The following is a 12,706-nucleotide window of genomic DNA, read 5'->3' on the forward strand; positions in this document are numbered from 1 at the left end:
TAAATAACACTATAAACGTGAAAGTTTGTGAGTATGGACATGATAACAAACATCCATGTTTGTTACCCTTTCATGCAAAAACTACTAAACTGGTTTTGATGAAACTTTACAGTAATATAGCTTATACATCAGAATAACACATAGGCTATAATTTTAAAAGATGTTATGTAAATTGCGTGTAATATAAAGATAAATGTCATGTAAGTGTGTTGCGCGGGTCAGCTATACTATATACTCGTATTGATATTAACCTGTATAAGAAGCCTTATCTTATTGGGATGATCGTATCCTATCATATTAGTATATTTCCTAAATAGCTGGAGTTGAAATATTCAATTTAGGTCCTTTTATCCACCAAGAGAGGAAGAGGATTTCCCGAAATGCCGACAAAAACAAGAGATAAATAATTCAAGATAACCAGCTATTACATATAAAACCTAAATTATCCACGATGAAAACCCGTCTAATCTAATTATATTTTCATATAAAATTATTATTTATTTATGTGGTACTTGATAATGTAAGTTATAGGTATTTATTTTTTGTATAATCAAATTTTAAAATATTGACGTGGCGAATATTGTCTTTTAGTCTGTTAATGTGTGTTAAAGTTTCACAAAAATGATGGCTGAATGAAATAGGATTAAATTTTGACAAAAAATGTTGGTAAGTAGGTATTTGTCAACATAAAAAATGATATTAAATTTTGTGAATATTTTCTATATTTAATTTATCTTCTTAAGTTAAACATATCTAACCAATAAAATAGTTTTATGATAATGTTGAAGTCAATTAGAATTCGTTCAATTTAGTATTGATTATGTCACTTGTGCACTTAACTATTTTTATAGTCGTAGATTATTGGAATTTTGTATTAAGATATATTATGTAAATGATGTCGCGCCGCTAGTTACGTTAATTTCATTAAATCAACAATTTTCCATCCATAAATATTTTCCGGAGATATAAAATTCGAAGAACAGAACACATATATTAACAGAATAATTTAATATATTTTCTCTTTTATGTAACTGTATCAATAAATGAAATGGATTTTGAAGATACACTATAATATATAATAACTTTCTCATTCACTTTACTTTGCCCTTTCTAACCCTGTGTTACAGATGCCGACACCAAAAATCTGTCTTTTTTAATCTATAGAATATAACTTTCTTTAATAAGATATAAATCTGAAAGACAGCGGTAGATTCATACCTCGCCATATTAGATTCCAATATACTGAACGAAGCATGCTCATGCTTGGAACAGTTGCATTCACCCCGATGATGGGAGTTGAAAATACCTCTGATTACCCCATCTAGGATAACAGTCGTGAAGCTATGTTATCACTTTCTCCGAGCCCATCGCGGTGTGCCACAGTAGGTAAATATTAGTGCCGCCAGATTTTCACAATTTTCACCGTCTTTAGTGCGTGACCGCTCCATTTATCTCCTCGTTTCATTGGACAGATTTATCGCAGCTTATGACTTCACTTTATGCTAGTGTTGTAATCAGGAATTGTATCCATAGAATGAAATAATAACTTGACAGAATGAGTACCAACGATAGTAATATTTTTATAGTATTTGCGCTATTTTTTTTCTTTGAGTATAATTATACTGAATACAAAACGACAAAGTATGATAAAAACTAATAAGTTGATTTAAGCTTGAATTTAATAGATATTAATCAATAGCATATAATCACTCTGGTAAAGAATTTGGGTTCAAATAATCAAAGTGGTGCAGCGCTTCCGGTTTACTTTTGTCATAAAAAATCCGTAGAAAACATACTATTTAAAAGTAAAAAATCAAGATAAATTTAAGACGGAGAAATTACGTATAATGAAAATGTATTTTAAGTAATGCATATATATATTAAAATAAGATAATCGGGGTTTCGATCAAAGGAAATGTGCCGTGGGACGTGTCCATAGAACCTGAAAATCCAGATACCGGTCAGTGTTTACGCTTACGACAATTATCGGTTTTTCTATTAATAAACGTGTCAAATTAATTGGCGCGAAAAAGCTAGTTAATGAAGTATATCTAGCTAAGTATTTTAATTAATTTTATGACGGATTAATGACAAGGCTAATTACACTTTAGAGAGGACCTGTAAATCTAATTGTAAATTCATCGTTATTCGATATTATGATGTATTACAGATACGAAGACGCATGCGATATTAAATAGATCACGTAATCATGTCAAATGATAGCATAACCGTAATATATCTACCAATTTCTACAATACAGGTCTGTGAGCATGGTATAGAATTACAGTGAAAGAATTGTAAATTGTGTATTAATAAACAAAATATTATTTGAACAAAAATAGGTAAGCTAACAAATGGATGTACAACAAACTAGGTACGTCTCATAAATTGTGACGTTTTAATAGATGTAATTGAATATGAAAGATAAAATAATGCTAATATGCTATCAAGTTAATAGTTTCGAAAATATTTGATTTAGTACATAAGCGTTCGAAAATACAATCGCGCACGAAAACTTTTAGATTTAAATACTTATATTTTCTAATAAATTTGAATCCCCTATATTTTCTACCAAAGCAACTGTGACTGAAGCGGCAACAAATTAAAGACCAATTTACACAAAACGGAATGTATGCATTTATTTTATTTATTTGTATGAAAAAAATTATGACATGAGAGACACGAAATTCCACCAGATGAATTGTAGATAAAATACACTATTGTATAATATAAAAAATACATATAATTTAAACATACATATACTACATCAGGTTTTACATATATTTTTTTTAATAACAAACGTGTACTGTAATTTAAAGAAGTTCGAGTAACCTCCAACAATTGCAATGCAATGGTTAACATTAGCATACATTCAAAAGGATAAAGTCCAAAGAATGGGTACTCCACAATCGCATACCAACAATGCGAATGGGTATAACCAACAACCTAAATCAATTGTGATCGAGTCAGTACCGTTTCAATCTTAAAAATATTCTAATAACAATGTCATTGCTAATATGCCATTGACATTGCAGCCACAGTGACATTTTAGTAATAGCTGTGTCTATCCATTTATGTTTTGGAATAAATTAGTTCAGTACTGATTGAAATCGTCAAAATAATCTGAATTTATAATAAACCAGATACTCGTCCTGGCTTCGTTCGGGTGCTCATAACTTTTTCAGTTTAATATATTATCGGCTAAGTAACTCTCTATCTATGTACCTACCTTTTAGACATTCAACGAATATCTCAAATCGGTGCAGTGGTTCCGGAGTTTATCTTCTTTATAACAAAATCAGGTTTCCTTATAGTATTAGTATATTTCACTGAAAATATACCTGGACTATTGTACTTAGAACAACAATTCTATAAAAGAGCAGAACGCAAGTTTCTTGCTCATTCTTCTTATGATGAAACTGCTTTCCGAAGGTAGCATAAATAGATATAACTATTCAAGTGCTTATATTATTTATAGTTTATTTGAATAAAGATTATTTCTGTTTCTATTGACATATTTTTATAGCAACAAAATAAATCAACATATCCTTAAGATGTTTTAATTCAATATCACTAACTCTCCTACCGACTAGCTAGCTTTAACCGAAATATTTGCGATCTCGTATGGCTATATTTTTGTACATAAAGCGAATTGCAAGTACTTATTACAGAATTTCCCAAAATACGTTGCAGTATATATATATGTATGTATATATTGTGATAACGATATTGTTACACACGACGGTCGCCACTTTCTCTCAAGTGGACCTTTGTATCCATGTGACATAAAAAACTATAATATATCAAAATACTTCAGTATATGCAATAACAAAAAAGTTACTGTTGAAGCAATAAGAGATAATAATAAAACTCGCGATGTAGGTAAACAAGATGACGAAAGAGGACAAGTGTGAAGATAAATATGACCATCGACTGATACAATGATATCACAGATATATTTAGCAGGTAAGTACCGGCTGCTGTTACAGAAGGCCTCTGTTGTATTTGGGTCAAGGATCTCAGATAATATTAATTTAATATGTAAAAGCCATAGAAATTTAATATACAGTTCTTTTCTAAATTACCAGTCATTATTAAATATATTTCACATTTCGAATTCAATTTAATTAATTGTAACAAAACTTGATCAATTAAGTTATCAGTGAGTGTAGGTCATTAGTAAAAATAAATGAAATGAAATGAAAAAAATACAAAAAATAACTCTAAATTGGCAGTAATTATTATCGTCGACAATAATCCTGAATTTAATTTCTTTTCCTGCTACAAATGTTTATAATTTAATCATTTACTTTAATTAATCAATTAGTGAAATTTGTCACACACGTCGCATGCGTAACAAAAAATATATTAATTTAGAAAAGGAAAATTTTGGAAATCGTCTTTGATACTTTAACATTAAAGTCCTTCAATGTTAAAGTTTCAAACACTTAATTAATATCATTCAAATACTGAAACAAAATCGGCTAAAATCTAAAAGAAAGCTCTTACTTTACTAACAAAGTGATTTTGCAATTGACACACTCTAGAAAAAAATTTAAAACCATTGATAATATATCTACCTAGAAAATAATGAAATGTTTCGATCAACAGGCCGCCACCGCTGTATTTTTCAGACATTGCTCCTTCGGACTATTACTTATTCCATTCGATGACACATGGGTCTGAAATAGCTGAAGTATCATTTGGTTCATATGAACAATTAAAAAATGGGTCCATGATTGGATTGCCTCAAATGATGAATAATTTTTTCGAGCTGGCATCCGAAAATTACCAGAATGATGGAAAAAGGTAGTGGCCAGCGATGGACAATACTTCAATTAATATATTTGGAACCATTATTTGAAAAAGAATCCGTAAACTTCGAAAAAAAAAAAACGCTCATTATTAATTCAAGTACCATACTTTTTTAATAACTATTCAGTAATTCTGACTTCTTAGTGGTATATTATTTAGTGTGCTATCATATAATACTGTAAAAATTATTACAAAGCTTTATTCTTGTATTTTGAATATTCGTAGATACCTATACCCCATACCCCACACCTACCATTTAAGTAAGATCATATTTCCAATATATTAAACTTTAAACACCTTTGTCTGTCAGAACGGTTAATATTAAATAATAATCCATCTATTTTATCGAATCCATTATAATACGGCCGCGAAGTCTCTCAAAACAAACGGGTGATGGTCTTACTTCCCAATATTATTATGTAGCCACTTTCTTATAGCGTACACTGAATTCTTGATTACATATCTTGAAAACACTGATTCGCAATTATCATTCAAAATTAAATAACAATAGATGACACAGACGGCCTTTTATTGCCAGACTGCTTTGTCTTCGAAGCAATTATTTATTTATGCAAACAAATTCATAATAGTGGTCATAAAACATGCATAAATCCATAAAACAGTTGTTTTGTTGAAACAAGTAAAGAAACTACAAAAATTCTGCACTTCTAACAAAAACATGGCTTCATTTTAATCTGGCTTAATATTCTTAGGTTCAGTCGTATGATTATCCTATGCGATTATCATACGATTGGCATGTCTGGCCCTATGCTCCATCCTCTTTAAAATGCGCCAATAGGAACGCCAATCCTATTGGCGCGACAATGATCTGACTGAACCTAATAATGTGAGGCCAGATTTACTCTATATACAAACACTAGCAGAATATTCCAGGACCCTGCCCGCGTAAATTCAGTAAGAGAATATACAATGTTTCAATTTAGGATCTTCTTCTTTCGTATTAATGGTAAACTAAAAGTTGGCAACTACAACGCTACAATTACACAGTCGGTGGCCTAGGTCTTCTTCCTGTAAGATGCTGGATACTAAGGGTACGACAAGATATGGAACATGGTTTGATGGCACGGTTTAGGATCTATTATGAATCTGTGTTCCAAATTTCATTCAAATCTATGCAATAGTTTCTGCGTCAAAGAGTAATTATACATACTAATTTTAATACGTAGTATATCAATAATGTATTATATAATATGAGTATATTGTAACTTATACGATATGTGAGTAATATGAGTAATAATACTAATATTAGCAGGATTAACAAATACCTAAACGGCAGGCTAAGCGTGGAGAATAAAGTACGTAATAGTACGTATATACAATTTATGTACTGTATAAATAAATGTACTTACGTTTATATATGACGACTGGTTCCTTGGAGGTAGTAAAGTTACAACCCTCGCCGCTGGCGTTAAGTCTGTACACGCCGAACTGTCCCAAGTCAGGTCTCAGTTGGCATATCATATTCCTATTGAACAATACATATAATATTTACATATAATTATTTTTATTTAATGTATGTATAGCATTTTAATATATATATGTTATATATAGGTACATACAAGCTTTTTTCCGCGCCATCGTCTGATTGTCGTCATTTTTTAGATAAAATATAACCTGTGGTCGTCTTTGTGATACAATTTTATTTTCATATCAAATTTCATTAAGATCCGTTCAGCTGTTTGTTCGAGAAAAGGTAAAAAAATATATGACAAATAGACAGACACCGTCGTAGTTATAATATATGAATATATATATAATGCGCTACTAAATTGTGTATATTTCCTGCTAAAGGGCATAGTAATTAGGTTAGTATTGATAATAACCCTGGGCATGCCATCCAGACCTTATTATAAATACTTTTATTATAAACACCTACATATATTATAATAGACGGATACAATAATCATACTCAAATACTATGTACAAAGTATACCTTATTAGAAGTTAAGTTAATACTTATATACCCATTGTATTTATTTGCCAAAAATTATATATTCGTATCGAAATAAATACCGATCTTGCTAAATTGAGGATAAAATCAAATAACCTTGAGCATAAATTGATAAAAGAATATATTTTTTTTATTAGCATATTTAGAATATTTAATTTGATGATGATGCTGGAATATCCAATAGTAAATCTAAATGTGATATGAAATAAAAAATATAGTAATGTTATAATATTATGGGAAAATACATATTAGTAAGCGAGGCAGACTTTGTGAAAGTCGTTTACGTGGGTACCAGTATCCTGCTGACTTTAGCAGCCAAGTACCTTGCTTTATAAAATGTGTCTCGGTTGAAAGGTGACAAGGCAGTGAAATGAGAGAAAACACAGACACTTTTATTAATGGATGATAACGGAAATATGCTCTCGCCTGCATTGATGATTTATGCTGGCGGAGCACCAGTGGAGGATGATAAGATGAGCATGAGGTTAGGGCAGGTAGCCCATCGTGGTAAATTCACTTGGAGTTTATCACGATAGTGTCCATAGTGTTACACCCATGTTATTTATTGTGTCGACTGTCGAGTATGAACTTTCTTACTGATATTAAGTATTGTAGTTAGTGCATAGATAATTTGTATTTTATATAGGTTTGATTAGGTACCTTACTGGTCAGAGCTAGGGTGGAGTAAATGCTCCACCGTGACTACGCGCATGCATGAGTGTAACACTCAGGTGTTGTATACCGGATAATCTGACATCTGTGGTACTTTTCATAAATATACCAATACGACAGTTATTACTATTTTCAAGTAAGTCAGCTTATCTGTCATTCTAACAACATGTAAAACCTAAGTATAAAACCTAGTTGTACATATGTTGGATTGTCTGCTCCAGAGACACTGGACATTGCACTGCTGCGGACCCAGTGCTTCTGGACTTGGACATAGACAAAGATACATGAATTGAAAGGATGTAAATTGTAGTTTACTAATATAGTTTATAAGTTGTTCACCAACATAATATGGATGGATATCCGATAAAATTAAGTTAAACAATACAAATAATAACAAAATGTTTACTTACGTGGTATTTCTAGTAGTAATATATTGTTCTGTAGTATTTGTATATACCCGCCACGTGGCACGGCGTGCAGTATTATTGACCCATGTCTCTTTCGTTCCTGCGGCGATTTTTTTATGTAGCTCGAAAGGACACTGCAATAATAAAACATAATAATGCAATTGCTAGCGACGTTTTAAAAATCTATTCAAATATTATAAATGAGAATGTGTATAAGTCTCTTTATTTTTTATCCTTTTAAGTCTAAGTGAACGGGTTTTAATGAAATTTAATGCCTTTTCATGTGACCTACAGACTCTTATAACATATCAAATCTACCGTCATTCATGTGACCTACAGACTCTTATAACATATCAAATCTACCGTCAGTTCGGAATGAGAAGAACTGAAAAGAAATTCAGCTCATAATCTTTTCTATAATGGTTGTACATGTTTAAATTTGGGATACAGTAACCACCAGCACCAACCAAAGCAGCACCCGCTCACAAGTATGACGGTTGAGCCAGACATCACTCAACCATATAATAGGGAACACATTAACTCGGTCCATTACGACGCTTAAATTAATTACTAGGACGGACACAGATTATCTGTTATGTCGAAAATGGACAACCTTCGAATGTCTAGATTGACCAGACAAATTAGGAGAGAAATAGTGTATAGTATCTGCAGTGGAAGCCGAGGGTAAAACTCTAGTAAAAATATTATAGCAAAGACCTTTATATATAAAAAAAAATAATTTAAAAAACTAAACACATCGACTAAATTAGATATAAGTTTAAATGTCTGTCTGAATTAAGGTCATCTAATATCAGATACATGTAACCTTGTTATTTATTCATATTATTCGTTCATATTGTTTTGTTAATCTTGATATCATATGAATATATCTAATACAAATTGGGATGACAAGGTAAAACTTATGTACTCACAATCTCACAGCTCTACATTTGATTTAATAATATAGTGTCCTGACTTTTCCAAATTGAACATGCTAATTCAGAGTCCGAATATAATAATAATAATTTCAGGACAATTCACACAGCGCCATCTAGATCCATGTTAACCTAGCTTAAGCTTGTCTTTTGGGTACTACATAACTGATACAAAAACATAATTTTTTTTATATAGCAAACACCTACCGACTCAAACAATCATACTCATGAATATAAATATTTGCACCACGCGAGGAATCGAACCCACGACCATCAGAAGTAAAGCGACATGCTAAACCGCTAGACCACTGAAGCTAATAATGCAAGAAAAGGAAAACTAAAAATAAATCTATACCTACCAAGACGGTTGGCCACTAACCAGTGTGTTAATCATAGATATAAACCTTTATTGGGGAAAAACTATATTCTGCAGTGCGGCGTCTAGATATTTTAATAGTTTGGTTTTTTTACATAAGGTTATTCCATTCTCCCCCGACCATACATGTATATATACCAGAGAAAAACGTTGTACATACTCGTCTTCATGGGTACCTCTGTCTCTGCTGATTCAGCCAATCGTAAAGTAACCTTGCAAGCTGTGCTTCGTTAACAGAGTTTCAGTAAAATTACAATTGCATCTCAGTCCTCAGGTATAGCAATGCATGAGGTTCGTAGGGCTCTTTATGTTTATAGACGACACTTCTGACTCGCCACCATTATAGTCGTCAGCTTATTTGCACTTCTAATTACGCAAAAAAATAGTAATGTAATTAATAAAGCACAAGAGTCTATTTAAATACACTGGTACCTGAGAATGTCAGTCGTATTACAAAACTTCTAGTTATATTAGATAGCCCAATGCTTGAGTAATGTTATAATCTGTCAAACAACACGTAATCAGAGGTATTAATTGTGCAAATCAAAAAAGTTAAAAGATCCGCTGAGTGCGGCTAATATATTATGCCCATATGGAAATGGTTTCATAACATCATCAGCAACATTTTATTATCCACTGCTAAATAAGACTTGGAACAACCCTCATTTAGACAGTAATGCTCTGTGGATCCCAGATCAGTGTTCTCAGTTATCTATTGGATATCTATTCTTCTAAGCTACGTAGATGCGTAAATCGATATGTGATGATTAATGCTCTTATTACAGGACTTTTGGGCCACATCGATTTACGTATGTAAATGTTATATACGTATGCAAAATTGTTCCACGTCCAAAAAAGTATTTTACATCAGTCTTAGGATCTTAAGGGATGAAAATACTTTCTATTCGCCCACCAAAATATCTCGTGTTATTTATGTTATCTCTCGCTCTCAGGCTCAGTAGACGCCTACGCCTATTTTTAACCTCTTGTCTATAAAAAAAATTGTTAAACTTTTTTCAATGTGTCGGAGAATACTATTATTTGCTGTGATATAAGACATCTCAAGAGCTCGTTGAGCACTATGGTACTTTCATATACAGCAAGTGTGAGACCATGTTACGGTTAGGTATTTAGGTCATATTCATAATAACAACGGATATAAAAAACAGTAGTCAGTCTAGAAATAGAAACTAATGACAACTCATAACGCAACCTACCTAATGTCTAACAATTCAGTTTCAAAAGCTTTTAAAGAGAAATATAAATATTCTACTTTTATTGTTATTTTTTTAGAACAAAACCATTTTGAAACATATAAACACACTATTTTAGATAGACGTAAATATCTACCATTTTTTGACTTGTCACATTCTTTGAGCGGACCTACATGACTGCTTTTTTGTCTTAAGTGGTTACAAACAAATTTTAATTATTCACTTTCAAGTACTGAATCGGCATATTTTGTGTTTTAGTATTGAATACAGAAAGTTTTTAATACTTTCATTTGCAAAATAATAGAGAAATATTAGTAAGTATATAACAAACTACATATATATAGGAAGTTGAAACTCAATTTTACTTTTCTCTTTTTTACTAAGACAGTTCCTTTATAGAATTTTAGGCTTCTACAAAGTTTAAATCGACTAATAGCTATATAATAATTAAAATAACCGCAACAATTATAATTATTTTAATAAATATCAAATAATTATAAGTGTCAACCGATATTAATCTTGTAAATTCACAATCAATTTCAAGTGCTAGAGTTTCATCAAGAATAACTAAATCTAACTAAAATATTATAGATACCCAATAATAAAATATTACTAAGTAATTTGCCAAAGCTATGGCAAATTGACCTACCCCCCAAAATTATAGTTAATTTTTTGCCAAATCCGACTTAATCACTTGATAAATATACTCTATTAATTCTTGTCTACTCAACCATAAAAGTTAATGTTTCACTTGCACTCTGTTCCCCGTAAATTCCCAGGCTATCGTTAGATTGCGTGTTTTCTTTCACTCTCTCTATATTTAAATAGGCAATTAAAGTTCTATACGATTAAATAGGTAATGAAAACTGCCCGGAAATTCCCATGACACGACGTCAATATTCCTGGTCATTGCCGTAAGTTACTTTCTTCGTAAGTGCCTATATTATACCTAGATATGTTAACATCTTTACGTTTCAGTGTTGTTTGTATAAATAATTTCTTGGTAGATTAGTAAATGACTTGGTCAAGCTTTGACTGTATTAATTATCAATAAAGATAAAAAACGAATACTATATATAGTAAGTAAGGAAAATTATATAGTAACTTTAGAATTGTTTATAACTTTGTAAAATGTTCAACTCTACATGTTATCACTATTTATACAAAGTTTTAGTACCCTTAAATTTATATAACGGCCTTATTCAAATTAGTATAGAAGGATAACAGTGGGGAGGAAGATTAAATTATATTTAATTCTGTCTAATATTATAGATTAGGGAACAAATTGGTATCAAGTAGGTAGTATGAAAATGTAGAGACACTACGAAAATTGTAACGGTCGCGGCGCGAAAGTCTCATTAAATGTGTAGTTCTTAAATGATGATGATGATTTTTAATTAAATGGAATGACTGTCATTTAACTTTAAAATATAATTATAACGCAGGTACCTACTCTACGAACGTAGGTACAACTCTTTGCAATTGACAATGTATTCATTATAAAAAAAATATAAATTAATAATATATATATTATATTTAGTCATATCTGGGTGCTTGTTAGGTAATAAAAAATATTTATCAAAAATCTTAGCCAGCTAATAGCTGTTAGATACTTGAGTAGATGACATGATCAACTAAATTACATCAAAATATATGTGGATATATGAGCGACTTGTGTCTGTCAATAAGAAAAAACATATTGCAAACAAAACAACTCAACGTGAGTTGTATCACCATGATGTGAAGTCAGGTAACATCAAATCAAAGGTACAACGATGTTCCCGTGAAACCAGTTTTTCAACCAAAACATACATATTAAGTCCCTATAGTTATCACATAATACTCGTACAACCGCTGCCTGTTTAGTAGTCTGAATGCAAATGTATACAAATAATAAAAAAAGAAGACTTACTCTAAAACAATCGTCGGAGACGCTGTAGATTCCAATATCTCTATCAGCAGATCCAACTATATACGCTTCATCTCTCTGCAGCGCGGTGATGTTCAGACCTTCGTACTCTTCCACACCGGGGTCTTCCAGCCATGACTGTGCCAATTCTTTTATCCGCTGCCAAGTATCATTAGACTTCACTGTTGTATCATTCATTTTCACTTAATTTAAGGATAACGGACTAAATTTTACTTGTTACCCCTTTAATTAGAAATAGTTAATGATTCACGTATACCATAACAATATAAGAATAGATTTTATGTCATATCGATGATCATTTTATAATCGGATACAATTTTATTTGTGAACGAACGTGCGTGATTTGCGTGATCCGTGCGTCAGAACGACGGGCCGTGCGGCGTGG

The 12,706-nt window shown here is 31.4% G+C and overlaps 1 protein-coding gene across 1 annotated transcript in view; it reads right to left on the bottom strand.

Annotated features, from left to right (window-relative positions):
- Positions 1-12,704, bottom strand: part of LOC131853216 (heparan-alpha-glucosaminide N-acetyltransferase) — a 29,856-nt gene extending 17,152 nt beyond the window's left edge. The window contains exons 1-3 of the mRNA XM_059204048.1: positions 12,304-12,704; positions 7,870-8,000; positions 6,186-6,301 (exon numbers count right to left, since the gene is read on the bottom strand). Coding sequence (XP_059060031.1) covers positions 6,186-6,301; positions 7,870-8,000; positions 12,304-12,498 — 442 coding nt within the window. The 5' untranslated portion in view covers positions 12,499-12,704. The remainder of the gene's footprint in view (positions 1-6,185; positions 6,302-7,869; positions 8,001-12,303) is intronic.
- Between the last annotated feature and the right edge of the window lie 2 nt (positions 12,705-12,706).

Source organism: Achroia grisella, unplaced genomic scaffold (genome assembly GCF_030625045.1).
Source record: "Achroia grisella isolate CSIRO2021 unplaced genomic scaffold, CSIRO_AGI_Agris_v1 utg900, whole genome shotgun sequence".
NCBI lineage: Eukaryota > Metazoa > Arthropoda > Insecta > Lepidoptera > Pyralidae > Achroia > Achroia grisella.